General features: G+C 35.8%; 1 protein-coding gene across 12 annotated transcripts in view; it reads right to left on the bottom strand.

Moving 5' to 3' along the window:
* Window positions 1-4,225: 4,225 nt before the first annotated feature.
* LOC128217143 (uncharacterized) overlaps window positions 4,226-23,663 on the bottom strand; it is a 32,964-nt gene continuing 13,526 nt past the window's right edge. The window contains exons 14-26 of one of the 12 annotated variants that reach the window (XM_052924061.1): window positions 22,495-22,643; window positions 21,238-21,299; window positions 20,238-20,389; window positions 19,400-19,495; window positions 18,075-18,180; window positions 17,000-17,152; window positions 16,601-16,706; window positions 16,095-16,242; window positions 14,892-15,734; window positions 14,112-14,141; window positions 10,784-10,932; window positions 8,359-8,376; window positions 5,622-5,769 (exon numbers count right to left, since the gene is read on the bottom strand). In XM_052924061.1, coding sequence (XP_052780021.1) covers window positions 5,755-5,769; window positions 8,359-8,376; window positions 10,784-10,932; window positions 14,112-14,141; window positions 14,892-15,734; window positions 16,095-16,242; window positions 16,601-16,706; window positions 17,000-17,152; window positions 18,075-18,180; window positions 19,400-19,495; window positions 20,238-20,389; window positions 21,238-21,299; window positions 22,495-22,643 — 2,027 coding nt within the window. In that variant the 3' untranslated portion in view covers window positions 5,622-5,754. Of the gene's footprint in view, window positions 9,359-10,712; window positions 10,933-14,111; window positions 14,142-14,257; window positions 15,735-16,094; window positions 16,243-16,600; window positions 16,707-16,999; window positions 17,153-18,074; window positions 18,181-19,399; window positions 19,496-20,237; window positions 20,390-21,237; window positions 21,300-22,494; window positions 22,644-23,663 lie in introns of those variants that run through there. The other 11 variants (XM_052924059.1, XM_052924060.1, XR_008258193.1 and 8 more) reach the window with 11 other exon arrangements.

Here is a 23,663-nt window from a genome sequence, read left to right as displayed (position 1 = left end):
CAGGTGTTCAGGACCATCACAAAATGAGGTTCAGGGATGTGATTTGTCCGCGGATTTGCTGAATTCTGCGGAATTACGCGGATCTAATGGCCCCAGGGAACCCGCCCCCCCCCCCAAATAAAATTAGCTAATAAAAAAAGATACTAGTGTGCTTTTGGTTGTTAGAGTTGATATCCCAAATTCAAATTCAATTCAAATTTAAAGTCAGAAGAACCCTCAAAAGAGCTTCTAAAAAGCCAGTTTTTCTTCTACGGCAGTGTGCTTTTGACCCCAAAAGTGCCCCAAGAATCCATGGCCGAAATGGTTTCAGCCCTCCAGCTGCCAGGTCAATCACATCCCTGGAGGTAACAAAACTCCATATTGGCCCCTGATTGACTTAGGTTAAAGTTTTAGGGCAGGTTTAAGTTTTAGGGCAAGTTGGGATTTTCACTTATTAGTCCAATATCATTTATTCAATTGACTTAATATTTCACACAGTTGTTCAGAGCCATAACATAATGAGGTTTGATAACTCCATATGATCTTTTATACAAATTATGGCCCCTGATTGACTATGGAACTTCGGTTAAAGTTAAAGGCAGGTTGGAATATTTATTTAAAATTTCTATGCCCTTCATTCAGTTGGCTTAATACTTCACACAGTTATTTAGGACCATCATACAATGAGGCTACATAACTCCATACTATCCTTAATACAAGTTATGGCCATTGATTGACTTAGGAACTTACGTTTAAGTTTTAGGGCAAGTTTGTATTTTAATAAAAAAACCTTCTATACCCTGCATAAATAAATGACTTAATACTTCGCAAAATTAATGATGACCATCTTACAATAAGGTTACTTAACACCATTTAAACCCTAAATACCAATTATGGCCCTTGATTGACTTTTTTTTTTTTTTTTTTTTTTTGACAAGCACGTTTTCATATTCTTAACCAGATTTTCACAAAGGGGAAACAAGTTATAAGATTGACTTGTGTCATTGTTTGGGCGGGCTGGTGGAAGGGCAGCGTCAAAGTTACCGTATGTATGGAATAATTTTAGCTAGGTTTGACATCTAGTGACCAAACTTGGTTTATAGGAAGAGTTTATGGAGACCTTTCATGGGATTGCGTTTGAGGCCTATAGGATCAAGGTCAAGGTCAAAGTTACTATTAATAGAAAAATGGTTGGTATTGAATAACTTAAGTAAGCGTTGACATATTGCGAGCAAACTTGGTATATATAAAGAGTTTATAGAGACCTTTCATGAGATTGTGTTATGGGCTCCCAAGAGTTATGGTCACTGTTTACTTTTTAATTTGATTTTTTATCCCCCGCCTTGAAAAGGATATAGTAATGGATGGCGCGATTCCGTGCGTGCGTGCGTGTGTGCGTCCGTCTGACATTCATTTCTTTGCATCTCCTCTTACATTTCTCATGCGATTTCTACCAAACTTTCACAGATTGATGATCATAAAGTGAAGCAGGGCATATTGTCGGGCTTTTGCGATTCAACAATTTTTGAAAGAGTTATAGCCCTTTTTTATTTTACATTTAAAATTGGTTTCTTCGCAACTCCTCTTACGTTTTTCATGCGATTTCTACCAAACTTTCACAGATTGATGATCATAAAGTGAAGCAGCGCATATTGTCGGGCTTTCCTGATTTGACCATTTTTGAAAGAGTTATTGCCCTTTGCTTATTTTACATTTAAAATTGGTTTCTTCACGACTCCTCTTACATTTTTCATGCGATTTCTACCAAACTTTTACAGTTTGATGATCATAAAGTGAAGCAGCAAATATTTTCGGGCTTTCCCGATTCGACCATTTTTGAAAAAGTTATTGCCCTTTGCTTATTTTACATTTAAAATTGGTTTCTTCGCAACTCCTCTTACGTTTTTCTTGCGATTTCTACCAAACTTTTACAGATTGATGATCATAAAGTGAAGCAGCGCATATTGTCTTGCTTTTGCGATTTGACCATTTTTGAAAGAGTTATTGCCCTTTGCTTATTTTACATTTAAAATTGGTTTCTTCGCAACTCCTCTTATGTTTTTTCATGCGATTTCTACCAAACTTTCACAGATTGATGACTATATAGTGACGCAGCGATATTGTCGGGCTTTTGCGATTCAACCATTTTTGAAAGAGTTATTGCCCTTTGTTTATTTTACTTTTAAAATTGGTTTCTTCGCAACTCCTCTTACGTTTTTCATGTGATTTCTACCAAACTTTCACAGATTGATGACTATATAGTGACGCAGGGCATATTGTCAGGCTTTTGCAATTTGACCATTTTTGAAAGAGTTATTGCCCTTTCTTAATTTTACGCATTTCTTATGTTCCTGAGTAACTACCCTTACCATTGATTGGCTTTCGTTACAAAAAATGTCCCCATGAGGCGGGGGCTATAGCTATCTGTGACCGCTATTGTATTGCTTTTTACAGGCACATATAAAATTATTGTATTCACTTCTAAGTCAAAGCGCCGTAGTCAAGCGCGCTGTCTTACGATAGCTCTTGTGTAGCATTAGTTCACTGCCAATGTTTTTTTTTTCTCCTGAAGGTTACTGAGACCTTGACGTTTGATCTACTGATCTCAAAATCGATGACCAGTCATGACCAACACACATACCAGGTACGAAGTTCCTCTGCCTAAACTTTCTTCAGTACCGGTAATTGAGTGGAAAATGGTTATTCACCTCAAGATATCGCACATTGAGAAATAGGGGCCATATACTATTTATGACCAGTTGGCATAGCAAGTATGAAGTTCCTGGGTGGAAACCATTAGTTATTGAGGTGAAACCATTTTTCAGCTGAAGGTCACTGTCAACATATTGTTGTTCACCTGAAGGTCACCATGATCTTTACCTTTGACCTCCTAATCTCGAAATAATTGGGATTCATCTACTAGTCATGACCAACTCGCATACCAAGTATGAAGTTGCTGGACCAAAGGGATCTTCAGTTATTGAGAGGAAACTTTTTTTTCACCTTAAGCTCAACACAACTTTGACCTACTGATCTCAAAATCATTAGGGGTCATCTTCTGGTCATGACCAACCTGCATACTACTGTTAAGTACTGGTATGAAGTTTCTGGGTCCAAGAGTTCCATAATTATTGAGCAAAAACAAAGTGTGATGTATGGACTGACGGACAGGGCAAAAACAGGGGGACATAACTTACTGAAGTTCTTACAACCTAAAATCAATGAAGCAGATAACAACAGCCAAGTTTCCATTTAGTAATGAAAAGGTAACCGCCAGAGGCTAGTTTAGAGGCATCGACAGGCATTTCACACTGACACTATGAAAGTTAGCATTTTGCACTTCAAGTGTGACCCTTGACCTTGAGTGTAGAGATGTGCCTTCTTTGTGTGCCATAAAAACACAATTTTAGTGTGGGCATATAAATTCAATTACAAATGGCTTAACACCCCAGAGTAATGCCCCATGAATTGCGCTATATGGCCTTATAAGCTCTTTCTGCTCTAACTAAAACATTCATCCAATCTTGCCCGGGTCTCAAGTCAAGTTGATAACTGGCAAGATCAAGCCAAACAGTCAAGAGTTATAGCCCTTAATACTTGCTTTTGTGTTGAATTGTTTTCAAATACTTGCATGTGTTTTTAATCTGTATCCAACCCATATGTTTGCACACACTGATGACATCTCTTACCAAAGGTAAAAAAACTACAACAGCAATGCCATGTAAAGTTGAGAGAATGACAAACTGGTATTGATATTGTGTCCTTTTTAAGTGTTTAACAACTTTAATATTTCTTGAAAAACATTCGTCCCAAATCAAGTTTTAATCAGTAATGTATATTTATAAGTGTATATTCATTCTAATATAGACATTTTGTGTATTAGGTTATCACGATATTTATTTGAATAAAAATATCTCAACAGTTCATACTAGACCATCCCCTTGGTTCTTGTTTGTTTCATTTGAGTCTAGTAATTTTCTATATCTTTGTGCTTAGATTAAACGAGACCAAATTTCATGGTATCTGGCTATTAAGCCAATCTATCAGTCTTTTTTTTTTTCAAAAGCCACACTGAAAACCCCCCAGAGCAAATATAACTTGTCCATCAGTTAGACATAACATAAATCTTTACTTCAGTGTCGCTCAGACTTCATTCAAACATGGCTAAGAACAGTTTGGGTTTGAGGTTTTAGAAGGGAGTGTTTAACTTTAAGAATAATAATAACAGAAAAAACCCAACTTTGTTAACAATGTTTATTAGTTTCGAAGCATGTTCTAGATAAAATTTGCAAAATATAACAAATATCGATCTCAACAAAAACTCGTAAAACACTACAACAGATATATTTAAGTCCAAATACTTCAAAAGTTCAGACCAAATCAATTTAAACAAATCATCAAAAGATATTTTTCTTTTCCATGATTATCATCAGACTGCGTGAACCATCTATTTTTTTACTATTTATCAATAACGTTTACAACAACTATTTTCTTTTCATAAATGCACTGCCTGTAAATTGGTTTCAACAACGTGCTGTGGGAAGCATACACACCTGTTTGGACATGGAGAAAACATTGGCCAATTCATATAAATTTATATTAATATAATAGCAATATCATCTGAAGCATCAATTCAACGAAGTCCAAAAATTGTATACATTATTTAAAAACTTAAACTTATAATTGTGTACATTCCATTAAAGATTAAACATTTAAAGATTTTCTGTATTACAATTTAAATATAAAGATAAAACAGAATATGCTTTGATATAATTCTATACGTTTTTAATTTTACTTTTCAATAAATTTAAGTAATCCATTCAATTAACAGAAACATAACAGCTCTTAGTCATAGGAGATCACAGGATAAAATGTTTTTAAAACAATGATCGTTACAAAACTTCAACAAATGTGAACGTGGCTAAACATCCACACATGATTTAATACTGAATACGAAAAGTAAAATTCACGCAATAACATTATTATTGATATAATAACAACAATTATGTAAAATTACAATTATGTAAAACTTTTACCTATATAACTTTATCGATTTCAGTTTTTTGGCACTGAATTCTTAATTAATAATCAAAAAGATATCACAGTATCATCATGCTAGGCAAACAGAACATATAGGTGCAACCTGTATACATAGAATATAGTTCTATAATTCAACATACTCCTTATAACAATTAAGGATTCATCCCTTATTTAACAACACACAAAAATACAACAAGTAATATAACATATACACATGACACTATCAGAAGCTCTTTATTTTGAACAAAATCCATGAGAGACAATAGAAAGGGCCCCATTTAACTGGGACGTATCAATAAAGATTGAAGAATTTTGAGAAACAGAAAGTTCATGGTATTGTCCGACCCGTCGACCAATATATCCTCACGAGCCGTGGTAAAGAGTTTGGGCCTGTGTAAAGATGAGGAGTTATTGGCCGCTGTATCCCAGCATCTGTGTATCGCAGCAACACCTTTTTGGAAGTGTCCAGATGGTTTGGCATATTATCAAAGCCCTGATTTGCAGACCTCTGTCGCTGGATCCCTGAAGCACTTGGCGGACGGGGACTTAACCGACTATGAGAGCGAGAGGCGGGGTTTCGTGCACTTTTCGCCCTTAGAGACCTTGCCGACTCCTGAGGGTCAGGGGAAAGCCTGATCCCATCCTGGCGGCACTTACAGAATGGATTAATGTTATCTAAATGTAAGTTCATGCCATTGCCGCAATCTAGGCAGGTTCGTGCCCAGGTGCTCTCGGTTAGCGGGTACACACCTGTTAATAGAGGTTACAAGTTGTGAGTTAATAAGGCTAGGTTAACATTGCGCTAGTAGGCCGGTAAAAATAAATCTTAGATTCCCATCCAGATTTTAAAAAGGACAACAAGTGTGAAGGTAACAATTGTTAGAAGTGCCAATTTTCAATAAATTCTTGTCAGGAACAGATTTTTGCCAAACTATGTTGGATTTGGTGGCGATGGGAATCAAGATATTTGTTCTCTGGCCTAATTGGCTGTCATTGGTCAAGTTATGTAAGCAAAAGTGAAGATTTTCATACTAAAAACATTTATATATTTTTTAATATTTAGGTACTATTCAGTCAATGAAATACGGGCAAAAATGTAGTTAAAAGGATTGAAGACCAGCCAATATTACAGAATGTTGCATACTTGAGTTATGCAACATCCATTTATAACGCCTTCAAAGCAAAAAAGCAAGCAACTGTCTCAATGTAACAAGAGGATGTATTAGAATGGGCCACATTTAGTTACTTACACTTTTTACAATAAAAAGATGAAACCATTGTCAGTACCAGTAAAATCGAAAATATAATCTTCACCAATGATATCAACATAAATGATACATTCTGTCAAATGGTTTTGAAATTAAATGCTGTTTTTGAAATCGTGACTTAATAGACACATTTAAAATGCCGAAAACCATTGAATTAAGACTGACAGAATGCACCAGTCAAAGAACTTACTGCACCCTAACATTGTTGTTTCATTATTCTTAGGTAAAAAGTGGTTAAGAACAACAATCAACAAGAACAGGGGTTAATATACAGGGAAGACATAAGCTTGGCCAGCTGCTCATTTTTTCCATTGATATGATGCCGAACCTCCCCCCGATATATTGAATCATAACTGTAAATCAAATGCATGCGGACTTGGATAATTGGATTAAATAATTATTTTGTAAAACAAAGAAGGTTATCATTTAAGGCTGACATAATCTATGTTTTGACCCAATAGGGGAGGGAAAATGATCACAGTGTTAGGACGTGTTCCATGTAGTCTTAAATCTGGCCATCTATTTACCAGGAGGAGGTCTTAATGGTCCTGTCAGGGAATCCCCCGCCATCTTAAATCCCCTTTAAGCCTGCCCCCTCCCCGCTCGGTGGGAAAAAACGTTGATAGGTACATAAGCATCATATCAATTCTCTCTGAGTAAAGAATAATGAGTTCTTATATCTCCGAGCTGAGCAACTAACACATTTGTAACGTTTGTTACACTTTGGAAGAATTTTAGTGGTGAAATGGAGTTAACATGTATTTTCAACAAAAAAAATAAAATTTAATGGACACTTAAACCTCTTCATAGAAGATAATAAAGCACTAAGTTATAACAGCTATAAAAAAAACATAGAACAATTATAACAACCATAATTAATTAATCATTGAAACCATATAAAAAAAATTCTGGTCTTTACCTGTTAGAGGGTTTAAAATTTTGATCTGTCAAAAACAAGCTAAAAATTACACTTTTTACACATGAAGTAAAATTCATACATTACAGAAACTGTACAGTACAGTGGAAACTCACTAAACCGGACAAGGTCCGGACTGGGCAAAATTTCCGGTTTAGTGAGGATTCCAGTTTAGTGAGGATTTGATGTACGGAGTAAGTTTACTCAAAATATTAACTGCGTTAACCTTTAAAGGGAAGTTGACGTTTAGACGAGGTTGAAACATGATTAAAGCACATGCAAAAGTGATAAACATAATTAAACATTTCTGGGTTTTTATAATCATCTTTTTTTCCAAGTCTTAAAATAAAACAACTCGCGTAATTTAATGCTTGTTAAGTATGTTTGATAGTTTAATTAACGCACCGCTCAAATTTGAAGTCTTAGATAAAACAACCCTCCAAAATGATCACTTAATAACCGTTTCTAGTTCTTTATTTTCTGCAACAAACAAATTAATGTTTCAATCAATTTTCTTTTCACAAGTTTGATTATCCTTTGATTATCGCGCGGCAGTCAATCCACAGCGCAATCATCATTACTGATTATCGAGTTAACACAACATCATGGGTGCAATATTTAACGACGGACCGGCTGTCAAAACAAAGTGACACGCGATTCGCGAATTCCTAATACACAAAATCATTTTGACATGCTTGAACAAATATAAGTCCGGTTTGACAACTAACAAATTTTCTCAATTTTTTGTCCAGTATCCCGAATCCCGAGGTTCCGGTTTTGTAGGGATTATTTTACATTGAAAATAGAAGGGGAAAACCGGGACTCTGAAAAAAGTCCGGTATCCCGAGGTTTCCGGTTTTATGGAGATCTGGTTTAGTGAGTTTCCACTGTACAATGAAATGAATGAGTGCTCCAGTATGAGGCTGATCCTTAAAACATTTCAATATTAGTTGGACATTAATGTCAAGTCTGATTAGATGTTTTTGCATCTTCCATGCAGCCTACTGTAAGGCGGGATAAAGCTTTAAGCTAAGTGTCGCCATTTGGAGTTTCTGACGTAGGTCTCTCATGCACTGTTTGTTATTCATATTCTTAGAGAGGGCGTACTTTGCATGATTGATAAGGGGCATGGGGGAGGCAAGACCACTTTATTACCTTGAGGATACGATTTCCCTGGAAAACAAAACGAGTAATTACTATCACTCACTTGCATGTAGGACAACACACAAGAACACAAAGTTTATGCTAAACTTACTTAACTGCTTGATTTTTTAACAAAACAATACTCTATGGTATACTCTATACTCTAAGTTCTGTGCAACAATTTAAACATATATTTACTAGTTTGATACAAGCATAACAAGAGTGCTGAGGAGCTAAGGCAAACGCTCACCGGTTGTGGTTTTTTCCATTTGTTAAAGGGGCATAACTCAATTGTTAAAGGGGCATACAATTAAAGCCAGAGTCTTAAGCCTTGGCAGTTGACACACGTTGGGCATGTATTCAATTGAACATGTGTTCTAAGCTTCGATTTAATATCTTTAATAATTTTTTAATAATGGTCAAGGTTTAAGATTTTGCACGCGACCTGTAATCGCTGACAATGAAACCAAGGCTATGATAATACCTCCACTATTTTTCTTCGAAATACAGACAAGAATGTTAGGCATAGTTACTGATTACAAATACAGCAACAAAAACAAGGACAAGAAACTGTTCACAAATAATAGTTATAGAAAAGTGTTACAAAAATGTTAGAGTGTGTAGGTTAGTGGTAATAATAAATGTGAACAAAGTGAATAAAGCAAAGAAAATATCAGCAATCGCGGCAATGGAAGTATCTGTTTTGTGTAAAACAGTTAATAGATAAGTAAAAATACACAGATAAATGCCCAAAGAGGCAAGTGATAACTAAAACAAGCCATACTGCTAAAATATATGCACTACTTCCTCTTTCAATCAACAACTGCAAAATGTTTGGGGTAACGCAGCCTTAATTTAAGACTTTTCTCTACTGCTTGTATAAGCGGAGAATGCTTGCAGAAACCATTTTGCAGTTTCATGCACGGTTACATGGGATATATAAGTCACATTGAAGAATTATTAGTAAGCCAAGTACCTATATGAAAGAGCTTGTGAGCCAGCCCGGGCGAACCTGAAATACGGAATACAACTTTCTACATGTACAGGAGAATGTATTGTTATATCTAACATTTGAGGTGAATAATAACCCAAATTAAAACGCATGCATGCATGAACAATAACTACGGTTAAAAGCTTTTTTTTAGAAAAATGAAAAAGTGTCAATTCTTTCTGTCTGTCTCTCAGGATCTTGTTAAGTTGTCTTAGTTCAAACAAGATATAAATGTCTAAAAAAGCAAATTTTGGTAATAATACTAAAAACTATATAATCTAGTAAATAAAGTTGTTAAATACATAATGCTAACTACAAATCCAGTTAAACAAACTAACATTATGAATTATAAAAACATCTACACAAATAAAATACATACAATATCAGATTAGTATTATATTGAGTTACAACATAGCTTACTACAAAACGTCTCCATATATTATAGTCACAATATCATCCACACATTAACTTTCGTTTAGAATGTACAAAATAGCGAAATCCTATAGTACATAGTCACACAGATCCAGAAAAAAGTATTATATAATAAAATAACAAAATGTACAAAAAACATCAAATGACATGAGTAAATGAAACTGCTGCTTCCACAGAGAGTAGTAGACACATCTAGAGTATAAACATCGGGGCTCAGCTACCACCAATACAAAGCACCAATATAAAGCATAAAGATTGGATAGGTGATAAGATCCGAGACAAAGCAGAAGCAGCGATAAATACAGCAACTTTCAAAGCCAGAAATCAAAGTCTAGATACATAGCAGCTGGAAGGAAGCACACAACAAAACAAAAACAGAATCAGCATACTCGACGCCGCGGACAGTGAGCTAGCAATGTAGGGAGGTGCCTTAGGAGGGATCAACCATTACACAGAGGTCTACAACAACAGCACGGAGAGGGCTAGGCTTGCCATCATGGTTGTAAATCCCAAAGCCATTAAAAAGCGATAACTGTTCACACATACAACGATATACTTGTACAAAGCATGTCAATATCCAGAATGTGACTCAGTTGGCGTTAACATGCTAGTGCTAGTTAAGAATTCAATAGGTTCAAACTTGCTTCTTTACAAAAAACTTCAGTAAAAAAACAGTTGAAAACTGAATATGCTTACATCAAGTATACATGTCAACCATTATACAAGGACTAGCTTTTGATGACCCCAGAAGGGGAAGGGGCATCTAAATCTACATGGGTGTGGATTATATGGTGGTTTATTCTAATCTACTGTTGTGATGCAGCAAGTAATATAAGAAAGCTGTGTTGTTGGCTGGTATGCAAGCAACAAGTGAGTAACTGTGATTGAAACTAAGGCTGGGTTGGGTTAGGATATGACATGCTTTATACAAATAATATAGTACCTGTTTCTTTCTATCTATGAGAGAGAAATAATGTAAAGCTGACACTATTGTCCGTGGTTAATGATATGGACCTTTATGACTGGCAGTTTTTGCACCATCATGTAGGGGGAGGAAGTAGAGGTGGGTCCATTTGGGAAATGCAGTTTAACGGGCTCAGTCGGGCCTGACGGAAACACGGGCACGCTCCGAGCAAAGCGATGCCTCTTGCGACGTCGTCGGCCTTAAAATACAAACACCTATGTCAGTATTCACAAAGCAGAACCGTTAAATGACACAAACACAGAAACAGATACTCGCTAATCTTACACGTTAACTCTTAAAGAGATATCTTATATAGATTCTTATCATTTTATAAGATATCTTTTAATTATCATTCTTCTTCTTTAACTTTATACCTTTATTCAAAATAGCATTCCATTTACCCTGTACATAAAGCGTTTACTTCATAACAAAAATTTAATTGAATTGTTCTTCACTCCAAATCATAAACAGGGTAAATGGCAACATTTTGCGCACAATGGTCAGAGTTTATGTGTGAACAGGCATTACTTGCAGGTCACTACCCACTCTGGCAACACAGCAAACCATACACACACTTGCTAACACTCGCTATATGATCCTTGTGACACACGCTTGCTACACTGGCTACATGAACACAGTTGTCAACATATAGAAAACACTGTGTGGATCATTCAGAGTTTCAGTAGATCGTGCTAGTGTAATGCAATGAAAGGTTGCTCTTGGTTTATTCTCCTAGATGTACATGAGCCGGATATTGGAACTGACAACACTAAAGACTATCACCAGATGGAGAAGGATACTGACTACATCTGTGTACTATATGGTCCAATACCAGACAAAGTTAGATACTGACTACATTGTAGACTATCTTGTTACAGACTTCATTGTAGACTACAAGTATCTTGTTACAGACTTCATTGTAGACTATCTTGTTACAGACTTCATTGTAGACTACAAGTATCTTGTTACAGACTACATTGTAGACTTCTTGTTACAGACTTCATTATACACTACAAGTATCTTGTTACAGACTACATTGTAGACTATCTTGTTACAGATTTCACTGTACTATCTTGTTACAGACTACATTGTAGACTATCTTGTTACAGATTTCACTGTAGACTATCTTGTTACAGACTTCATTGTAGACTATAAGTATCTTGATACAGACTTCATTGTAGAATATCTTGTTACAGACTTCATTGTAGACTATCTTGTTACAGTCTTCATTGTAGACTACAAGTATCTTGTTACAGACTTCATTGTAGACTATCTTGTTACAGACTTCATTGTAGGCTACAAGTATCTTGATACAGACTTCATTGTAGACTATCTTGTTACAGACTTCATTATAGACTACAAATATATTGATACAGACTTCATTGTAGACTATCTTGTTATAGACTTCATTATAGACTACAAGTATCTTGTTACAGACTTCATTATAGACTATCTTGTTACAGACTGCTTTGTGGACTATCTTGATACTGACTACATTGTAGACTATCAGGATGACAGTTACTGGCTACATTGTAGACTATCAGGATGACAGTTACTGGCTACATTGTAGACTATCCGGATGACAGTTACTGGCTACATTGTAGACTATCCGGATGACAGTTACTGGCTACATTGTAGACTATCAGGATGACAGTTACTGGCTACATTGTAGACTATCAGGATGACAGTTACTGGCTACATTGTAGACTATCAGGATGACAGTTACTGGCTACATTGTAGACTATCAGGATGACAGTTACTGGCTACATTGTAGACTATCAGGATGACAGTTACTGGCTACATTGTAGACTATCTGGATGACAGTTACTGGCTACATTGTAGACTTTCTGGATTGCAGTTACTGGCTACATTGTAGACTATCTGGATGACAGTTACTGGCTACATTGTAGACTATCCGGATGACAGTTACTGGCTACATTGTAGACTATCCAGATGACAGTTACTGGCTACATTGTAGACTTTCTGGATGACAGTTACTGGCTACATTGTAGACTATCTGGATGACAGTTACTGGCTACATTGTAGATAATCTGGATGACAGTTATCTGTGCAAACCCTTGAGGGAACTGGACCAAACCACATGTACCACTGTGTAAGAAGGAGAGCCCATGTGCTTGAAATATCATTCAATCTCTCAATGTAGATGTGCATATGAAATAATGGATAACATTAAAAAATACTCAAATATCTGTTTACTTTCATAAAGATCTACAAAAATGTACACTTGTCAATCAAACAAAAGAAAAAAAATGAATAAAAGTATTTCCTTATACATAACATAGAACACTCATGGTAGAGTAACTATTTTCATGTATAAAGAAAAGATAGCGGAAAAAGTATATAACATAAAAAGTTCTTAAAAATCATACTATTTAGGGAACAGACAAGAGAGAAATCCGGCTTACATAACAAGTAAAGAATGTTCTTCATTTTCTTCTCATCAACAGAAGTGTACTGAACTCAAACAATTTTTTGGTATTAAATCAAAAGCCAAAAGCAATGTTACTTTCATTTAAGCACAGACAAAATAAGTTATCAAAGCTTTCAAATGTATGAGACAAACCAATGAAGAAGTGACATTGTTAAGAGGCAGACAAGGCTCACATAAAACCAGAGATGTTCAAGCACTCACCAATCAATGGGGGCATCATGCATGATAAATGTGTGATTTCCTCCCATAGAACTGCAAAATCTCTCAATTCCACAATGAAACCGTATGGCTTCCGATATAGCAGTAGCACGGTCTTAATTTAACACTTAATATTTTAAATTTTTAAGTCCTTATTTGATACTGAAAATCTTCCAGTATTGTCAAAGGAATGTTACGTTTATTATTCTTAGGTAAAAATTAATAATGAAGGTTTATTGCTGACGTAGGATTTTGCTTTAACGTTAAAAAACATCTTTTTTTAATTAAATGACAATGAAATATTATTTAAGCAAAATGAAGAATTTATAAATGTTTGTTAACATAAAATATTTCATACGCCTGATTTTCGGAAGTTTCACATTGACTGTAAAATATACGAAACAAATAATTGCAAATAAAGCAATACTTTGCTGAGGTCTCCCATATAAAAACTTGCACTCCAATGCTCTTTGTTTATAATCAAAAGAAGAAAATAACAATGCAGAAAACAGCTCCTTGTATGCTATATGAAAACAATAATTCTTCTGGGTAATACCTGTATATAATAATATTGTCATAAGAAAAATACTAATAATTAACAATGCTGGTTGTGACACACAGTTGTGATACAGGAGAGGTTTCCTTGAGTATAGTTGCCCAATTTCCAAAAAGAAACAGCAAAAGAGAATAAAAATGCAAGAAATAAAATCTGTGGAAATAGAAATTACCCCGGTTTACATCAAATGCAAGAAACATTTCTGCATCGATAAAAACAGAATTAAACAATCAGAACAGGAACAACCATTATAAATGAAGGAAAAGTTGGTAACATAACATAATAAACATTACCAGTTCTTGTAAATGCTAAATTAAGGTATTAAATGCATTTAGTAAACTAACAACAAAATAGCTAGTACACATGCAATTTAAAACTTAACAAATAAATAGGAGATATAAATAAAATGGTAACAAATGGGGTATAAACAAAAGAAATGTCTCATGTAAATGTAACAATCAGCATAACCCGTTCAACCCTGGTGAGAGGTTTATCCTTGTGACACAAATATAATGCTGCAGGCAAATAATATTATTTTGAGTAAACAAATTCTACAAAGCACACACACACGCACACACATGTTCAGGTTTCCTACACTAGCAATTTTCTATAGGGAAGGTAGAGCTAACGGACCCGGAGCCAGGCCGGTACAGGTCTTCTGTGGACCGGGTCAGGTTAAAGTAGCGGAACTTAGGGCACTTCTCCTCACCAGGGTCAAAGGTCACATTGATGCTAGCATAGGGCACACGGGGAAACTTGATGGTCACTTCAGGCTTCCTCGCCCGGCTGGAACTTTTCTGGGCAGAGTTCTGGTTTTGCCTAAGAACTCCGAGCTGACGCCGCTTTGGTCGCCGAGGCTGGTTGGGAAAGGCATCAATATTGTAATACTCGCTAAGAATTTCCTGCGTTTGGGTGCTACTGTGATTTAGGGCCATTTGTGGGGGAACATTACCTTTAGCTTGGGCCTTCAGGGTGCGGAGATCAGTAGTCTCTACATTGTTGACAGTAAGGGCAGGACGATCCTTGCTATCGTTGAGAGGAATCGTGTAGTTGGCAGACACTGAAGTTTTGGAAACAATTTTCTTGGCAGCCAAATTGGAAACATAGCTACTGGCAGGAACAGAACCTGATCCAAATATGGACATCTTTGGTGCAAGCTGGGGTGAGGAGGGGGAGGAACTGATAGCACCTTTGTCAGACTTTTTCTCCTCACTTTCCATGTCAGTTCTGCTCTGCTCAGACTGGTTCCGACTATGTACACTCGCAGACTGGTTGTGACTTTGTACACTAGCATTATCATTAGGTAATTTGTCAATAATACTGGTGTTACTGTTACTTTGGCCAGTTGAAATGTTGTTCACTATTTTTGAAGACCTCTGGGTGGTGTGAGATTTTTTCACACGAAGGTTCCCAGTAAGGTCGTTGCCTGTCTCTCGACTGGAAGACTTTTTCACTGGAGCAGATGTGACATTGTTTTTTTTAGAGCTTCCAGAAGTCTGCTCTTGAGCACTTTCACTTTGCGGCCTTCTTGAATTACCACCATTTTTTCCAACAGACTCTGGAACATTATTTTGAAGTTTATCATTGAATATAACTTGTTTTTCTTTTCTGGGTGAGAATAAAGCCTCTGTGTCAACACTCTTTCGTACGTTCATCCAGCTGGGTTTCTTGATCATGTTGCCCTCGGCACACATTGTGATGCCTATGTAGGGCGGGACGGTAACCACGGGTTGCTTGTATGCCAGCTCAAACCTCCCAATATCACAGTTACGGTCCCACTTTCTGTCCAGCACAACTGAAACAGACAACAAACAACAGTATTAGTGTTTAAAATTAAAGGTAAGATCACAGACCTTACTAATACAAATTATTCTATTCTTTCATTGTTTCCTTGCAATTTCATTATTAGATGCAGATACATACAAATGATTCTGATGGAGATATACATGTACAATATTATATGAAAACTCATAAGCAAAATTATAATCCATAGCAAAAACTAGCTATATATTGCAATAAAATCAGCATATTTGGACACTCAGAGCACTCTTCTATCTCGAAAAGCCCTCTAACTTGTGCTGAACTCTTTTAAATTCAAGCAGAAGAAAATATTGCTTTCAACCCTACAAAAACACTCTTGAGTACATGCACAAACCTTTTAGAGTATCCTCCAGCACACTGGAACAGAGGCGGGAGGTGATCTCTGTGCTGCTCTCCATGGATGGACTCGAGTTGATCTCTATAAGCCAGGGCTTGTAGTCCTCTGTTAACATGAAGTCAGCACCGTACAGCTCGAAGGATGACTGTAACAGATAGCCAGATAGCATTGAGGTACAGATTGTGCTCAGTGATACAGCTGTAGAGACAATAGATGTGTCTGACCACAGATACAAAATGATGGTAGATTTATAACCTTTATGTGGGAAGGTGTCTTTTTTAACTAATGGTTGAAATTCTATATTACCGGTTCTGATTAATTACTGATAAGATAGTAGAAGTTCCCAGACCAGTAAGATTTTGATGGATTTGTGTGACAGTCTGCTGGGATATTGACATGGTCAGGTGAGACAGATGTTTGCCTGGAATATCTACACCTCAGGTAATTTGACAAAGCATCCTGCTCAGGGATTTAAAATAAAATATGAGTATGTATGCCCATACCTTTCTATACTCCACATGGTCCTGGGTGGACAGTAGAGCACAGATGATGGCCTTCTTCATACCGGGGTAGATCACATCATCCCATACATTAGCCTGGCCCTGATTCCTGTTATACATGTAGAATATAGAGGTTGACTTGCAGGATTGGGTCTACATATCGCTCTGTATATAATATTTCATTTTATATGTTGACAATACAGTTCTTCCTGATCAATACATGTCTCAGGTTGAGAAAATATACTGCTGAAATCAAATCCAGGAAAACTCTGGTCGGAAGAAAGGTGCCTAATGAAACGATTAAACCAGCAGTTTTAGCACAATAGAAGATCAATATATAAATTATATTGTGCAATTTCTCTTTAATATTTTAAACAAATTTAAAAGAAAAGAAGTGATTACTTTGCAAAATTTATGAAGTCATCATGTGTCCACATGTTATCATTAGGCAGTTCCTTGGAGCGAGGGCCGTTCTTGTAGTGTTTCTGTATAGCGTTGTTTGACAGGTGAATCGCCTCATCAAAACTGTCCAATGTATATTGCTGCGAACAGAACCTGCGATGGAAATAAAGCTAAAGGTTTACATGACTGAATAAGATTATAAGTATCTTCCATGGCCGAGAGTGTAAGATAGGTTTATTCCGACCCGAGCGTAGGTAAACCTCGTTTCCGCAAAACACCCTGCGCGAGGGTCGGGATGAACCTATCTTACACGAGCGGCTATGGTAGATGCTTTTTCTCCCACCTCAGTTAAACAAAATTAAGTAAAAATACATTTTTTGCTAAAACTCTTTTGTGCTTAGTGAAAATAATTGCGTATGGATATGTGATAGCACGTGGTTGTCATGGATATGCGCGCAATGATCCAGTTAATGATAATAGTCAAATCGGTCTTTTTAAATAGTTCTAAGGAGAATGAAGCATTATTTCTTGAATGGTGCTTGAAAACTGTTTTATGGTGACATTTGAAGCGAGAAATAACTAATTAGTGTTCTAAATATTACCATAAGACAAGATTTCCTTGATGCTACTGACGACAGTCTTCAACATGGGAGGTAATTACAATGTTGTGACCATTAAAAAAAGGAGTTCCATACGGGCATTTTATCTTCGCCCGTGGGCAAGATAAGAATATCTGGCATGGTTAAATTATTGGATCTACTTATCTGAGGTGGGAGAAATGCAGATTCCAGGAGCACAAGTGTGCTTCATTTATTCATCAGTTAGTTGTTGCATCTTTGAATGCACAATAGCAATTCCAGTGCCTCATAAATCCAGTATGTTGCAGAAAATACAATTCTAGTCTTTCATTTACTATCAGAGATCAGTAGCTAGATTACCTTTCAATTATTTTATTAAAATGTACAATTCAGCAGTAAATGTCCAAAACATAGTTTGGTAACTTTATCTCGCTTATATTTAGATTCGCTGCTTAAGACTGTTAAGAAAAAATTACGCCTTAATCTAACTTCATTACCTAAGGTAGCTGTCCATGTAGAAGTAAATGGTGAGGGGGTTCCAGTCAGTAACCAGGAACCACTGCCGGATGTCAAATTTGCAGTTGTGAACCAGCAGAGGGCGCTCTGTAAACGGAAAATATATGTATTGTATTAGATTGTTTGAAGAATATCCTCCAAAAAAAAGTTGTTGTTTTTTAAAGTATTCATTCTTCTACCCCTATAAGGGGTTGTCCTCACAGCTCACACACCAAAGTCATATTGTCCTGTATGTCATTATTTTAAATTATTTTTGCTATAATGGTAAGAAAGACTAAGCTACTAAATATAAAAATATTCAAATAATTTTATTATACTCTGATGTAGTTAACAAAATGACATACATGTATCTTGAACTACAACCATAAACCATTGTACGGAGCCCTTTGATCTAATATTTGACGTCAGATGACATAAAATTGCATATTTTCTTAATTGCTTTCATTCTAGTCGTTTTCTTTGTGAAAAATGAATATTTGTGTTAATGATCTATGCAAGATATTTATTTGAACACTTATGAAATGCATAAAAATTGTATTGAAATTGACTGAGAGTTGCCTAGATCATCAGATATCTCATAAACAACATTCAAGTGCACACTTGTATAATTATGCACCTATAGTACAAAATCTACAAGAGTTCACAAGATATTTTATTAGCCTTAGCTTTTCATCTTACATTTTAACTATTTCTTTATCAAGGTCTTGTTTTCTAACAATACTAGTGCATTTTCGCGTCAGACTGCTCCATGTGACGTCTTTGGCGTCATTTTCGGAACAACACAAGTCACATCCTACAAACAATTTTAATTTATTCATGTATACTGTTGCCGATTGCAGGTAAAATTTTTGTATGGCTTTGCAGATAGACTACATTTTATGCTTACAAAGCATTTCAGAAATAATGCAAGTAGGAATTGAAACACAGCACTTGCTCCGAAATAGTCTGTAATTCAAAGTGCTCCATACATTTTGTTGTAGCTATGGCAAAAATTCAAGATCCAACAAACTGTAAAATGGTGACAAATAGTCTGATTTTGTAAATCAGAGGAAAGTTTTGACATCTGATCTCACCCAACTTTTGAAACCAACATATAATGTGTCAGGTTGTTTAAAGCCTCCTTGTGATTGAACTTTCTGGACAACCCACATTTGTCACATTTTCAAAACATTTCTATGTTTTACCATGTTGCAGACATCACTGAAGATCCATTTATGTTTCAAAAGCTGATTTTTCTTAAAAATTGTAATTTTCATAAGTATTTTTAATCGAAGTTTAATTGAAGCTAGACAAGTATTTAACTTACCCATGTACTTCTGAACGACATATTTATTGTCTTTGCGGACAACCTGACTGTTGACTAGTTTCAGCATATCTTCCAGACGATTGTAGCATGTGATACCTGCAAAGTTATACAGTCATAGTTGAAGCTAAATTCAGGTTAAAATACAAAAGTAATCTGGAAAATTCATTACAGTCCTTACTTGTAAATTCAAAAGAAAGATGTCCTAAAAATAGAATGTTCAATTTATAAAGAAGTTATATACAGCAATCAATATTTGTTCTGAATCAAAATACAATGTTTTAAGTCAACAAGATGTTAAATCATATAAGAAAATGTATTTGCCACAAACTGACACCCTGATCCCTGTTACTCATATATATATCAGCACAAACTGACACACCTGATCCCTGTTACTGGAATATCAGCCACAAACTGACACCCTTGATCCCTGTTACTGTTATCAGCCACAAACTGATCCCTGTTACTGGCGTATCAGCCACAAACTGACACCCTGATCCCTGTTACTGGCGTATCAGCCACAAACTGACACCCCTGATCCCTGTTACTGGCATCAGCCACAAACTGACACCCCTGATCCCTGTTACTGGCGTATCAGCCACAAACTGACACCCCTGATCCCTGTTACTGGCGTATCAGCCACAAACTGACACCCCTGATCCCTGTTACTGGCGTATCAGCCACAAACTGACACCCCTGATCCCTGTTACTGGCGTATCAGCCACAAACTGACACCCCTGATCCCTGTTACTGGCGTATCAGCCACAAACTGACACCCCTGATCCCTGTTACTGGCGTATCAGCCACAAACTGACACCCCTGATCCCTGTTACTGGCGTACCTCTGCCTCGTGACTTTGCCCCGGGTTTCACAATCCAGACGTTCTTCAATCCATCCAGCTCATACTGCGGCCAGATGGCCTTCACACGGTTTAGAATATTCTCCACCTGGCCAAGGATGTTCATCGGAACATTAGGGATGATCCCCTTCTCACTGCCAGAAAACATGCAAGTATTGTTTAGTCATGTTTCACAGTAATTATATAGGCTTAGAGCATGAATATACTTTCACAACATTTTTAATACAATCAACCTCAAATAAGTTTTTTGGAAAGAACCTCTGCTTGTAGTTTAAGGAAAACCTTTGTGCTGTTTATCACTTAATCTGAATTTGGAATTGAGGCACACTTATTTCATGCACACAGGACAGGTATTTCCAGTGTACTGGGCCATGCTATAATATTATGTTTGGCAATGCAAGATTAGACAGCGGCATCAATGTGCAACTTCTTACTTATTTTCTTTAATAAAGTTTATGAAAACTAAATGAGAATACATAAAATAATCAACATGAAACAAAATAACTCATCTTACAACACTGCTGTTTCGGGAAGAAACTTTTGACATAGGCATTGAAATAAAACACCAATGCAATTAGAACATCAGCTAACAAAGTAGCCTAGAGAAATAAAAATCATTGTGGTTTTTTTTCAACTTCACACAAATTATGCAAGAAGAAATATCAATCATTTGTTTTGATCCGGATTGAAAAAACGGACACACTGCGTGGCCTGACTAAGAAGCTTTGTCATGTTGGAATTTTCAATCAAGACAATAAACAAATGATATATATCATTATTCTGTAATCTAATTTTTCTAATTAGTAAGTAAGATATATTAGGCAGCAATGATAATGAACACACCAAGAATTGGTGTGAACAAGAACTATTGAAACTGAGTACGGTTTAGTGAAGTAAGATCTCCAATATTTAACCCGGTTGAAACATGAATGTAAGAGTTTCCCTGACATAAGACAACAGTTTTATTAAGACCAGTACATACTGTGCAAGCTGGTAGTACCAGGCAATGAGCTCATCCCACTGGGCAGCGGACATGGCGTCATGCTGAAAACACACACGCACTATTTTGTTACACAGAAATAACAGTGCTTAAGAGTCCTCGTAAGACAGCGCGCTCGACTTCGCCGCTTTGACTTAGAAGTGAATACAATAACGATGTAATATTACAAGTTTGGTCTCTTTATGTCAAACCTAGCTAAAACTAGTTACTTTGATGCTGATGCTGCGCTCCCACCAGCCAGCCCGAACAATGACGCAAGTCATTCAAATAACTTGATTTCCCATTATGAAAATGTGGTTAAGAATATACAAATATGCTTTTCAAAAGAAATAAAATAATAAAATTCAAGGGCCATAATTTGTATTTAGGGTTAAAATGGAGTTATGTTTCTTGTTGTAAGATGGTCGTAATTTTGAATTTTATTAAGTGCATTGAATGAACGGTATAGAAGTTTTTTTTATTAAAATCCCAACTTGCCCTTAACTTTTACTTGCCTAAAACTTTAACCTAAGTCAGTCGGGGGCCATAACTTGTATTAAGGATATGGAGTTATGTAACCTCATTGGGTAATGGTCCTGAACAATTGTGTAAAGTATTAAGTCAATTGAATGAAGGGTATAGAAGTAATTAATAAATATCCCAACCTGCCCTAAAACTTTCACCTAAGTTCCATAGTCAATCAGGGGCCACAATTTGTAAACAAGATAATATGGAGTTATCTAACTTCATTATGGGATGGCTCTGAACAACTTTGTGAAGTATTAAGTCAATTGAATGAATGGTATTGGAGTTTTAAGTGAAAATCCCAACTTGTCCTAAAACTTTAACCTGCCCTAAAACTTTAACCTAAGTCAATCAGGGGCCATAACTTGTATTAAGGATAATATGGTATTATGTAACCTCATTGTGTGATGGTCCTGAACAACTGTGTGAAGTATTAAGTCAATTAAACAAAGGGTATAGAAGTTATTTATAAATATCTCAACCTGCCCTAAAACTTTAACCTAAGTTCCATAGTCAATCATTGGGCATAATCTGTGTAAAGATCGCCGGGGCGAGTAGTATAGCCCACCTATTCTTCGAATAGTCAAGCTAAAAAAAACACATCAAGTGTGCATCAACATCAGATTATGTTGGGACATTACAAACATTAACATTCACATTCAGTTCAGATCTTTAGAGATAAGGTTTTTTGCCTAGTTACTAGGTAAGAATGTTGAGGAATGAGATTGTGTGTACCTCGACTGGGCGGTCAATGTCGTCATGGTTTCGAAAGGTGATGTATTTCTCACACTGGACCATGGCACGGTCTAGGCACTTCATGGGAACAATCACTTGCTTCGGCTTGTTAGATTTGGGTTTTCGGCTTGAGTCCAGGGAACGAATCACTGTGAATACAGGATATCTCTATTAGTGCATGTATATAAAAATGTTTACTGTGATATTCTATGTGTGAAATATTAGTATTATGATCGTATTATGAGATGTTTTATAAAAACTGTACCATAATATATATAGGCTTGCAAAAGATGATGAAAATAATACAAATGCCTTAAAAAGTATATTTTCTAAAATTCTGTACTGATATGTTAGATTAACAATCACTGAAAATCCTACTATAAAAACAGGCTGTTCTATTCTAGATATTTTGTTTATCTTCAAAGAAAAATTAAATATTTTCTACGTAAGAGAACCAAGTTGGGATATTTTAACACTGCTAATTCTTTCAGCACCAAAAGACAATATTCAAAAACACAGAAAAGTCTGTATTTAAAAATGTCAATGTTTATATTTGTAATTCTCTTGATATCAGAACTTGTTTGAATTAAATGTCCTGTATTAAGGTACAAAGATCCATTAATACATGTTAATCTACCTACATAAATATGTTAATTCTATCTTTTAAATAACACCTCTATTCATAATCGATAAGTCTGAATATAAATACAAAGTAACAAATAAGGCTGTTGTTTAATGATTACAAGAGCGCCATGGAGTGAACACCAAACGCTTGTCTTTATAAAAACAAATCAAAAAGGTACATAACTGGCCAATTATGAAAGCCAAAGTTACGTGCTATGCTAAACATGCATAAAATTGTTTCCAGTAACCTGCATACCAAGTTTCATTTAAATATTTTGATCAGTTTTGGGGTTATGGTCAAGATTAAAGGTTGTTTTTACACCATGCTGACAACAACAAGGCTATCAAAATAGACTTTAAAAAAGAGATGAGCTAAAAATGTTTATGTTCCTGAACAAATAAGATTACTCTGTTTAGATAAAGAAGCATACATCTGAAAACTAAAAGAAATTAAGTGAACAGAATAAAAGTATCATGATAATTCCCAACAAAAAATACAAAAAAATAAGTAAAAAATAAGAACAAACAGATATAAATAAGAAAAA

This window comes from Mya arenaria, chromosome 14, assembly GCF_026914265.1.
Source record: "Mya arenaria isolate MELC-2E11 chromosome 14, ASM2691426v1".
In the NCBI taxonomy this organism is placed as follows: domain Eukaryota; kingdom Metazoa; phylum Mollusca; class Bivalvia; order Myida; family Myidae; genus Mya; species Mya arenaria.
This window is presented reverse-complemented; position numbering and strand designations above follow the sequence as displayed.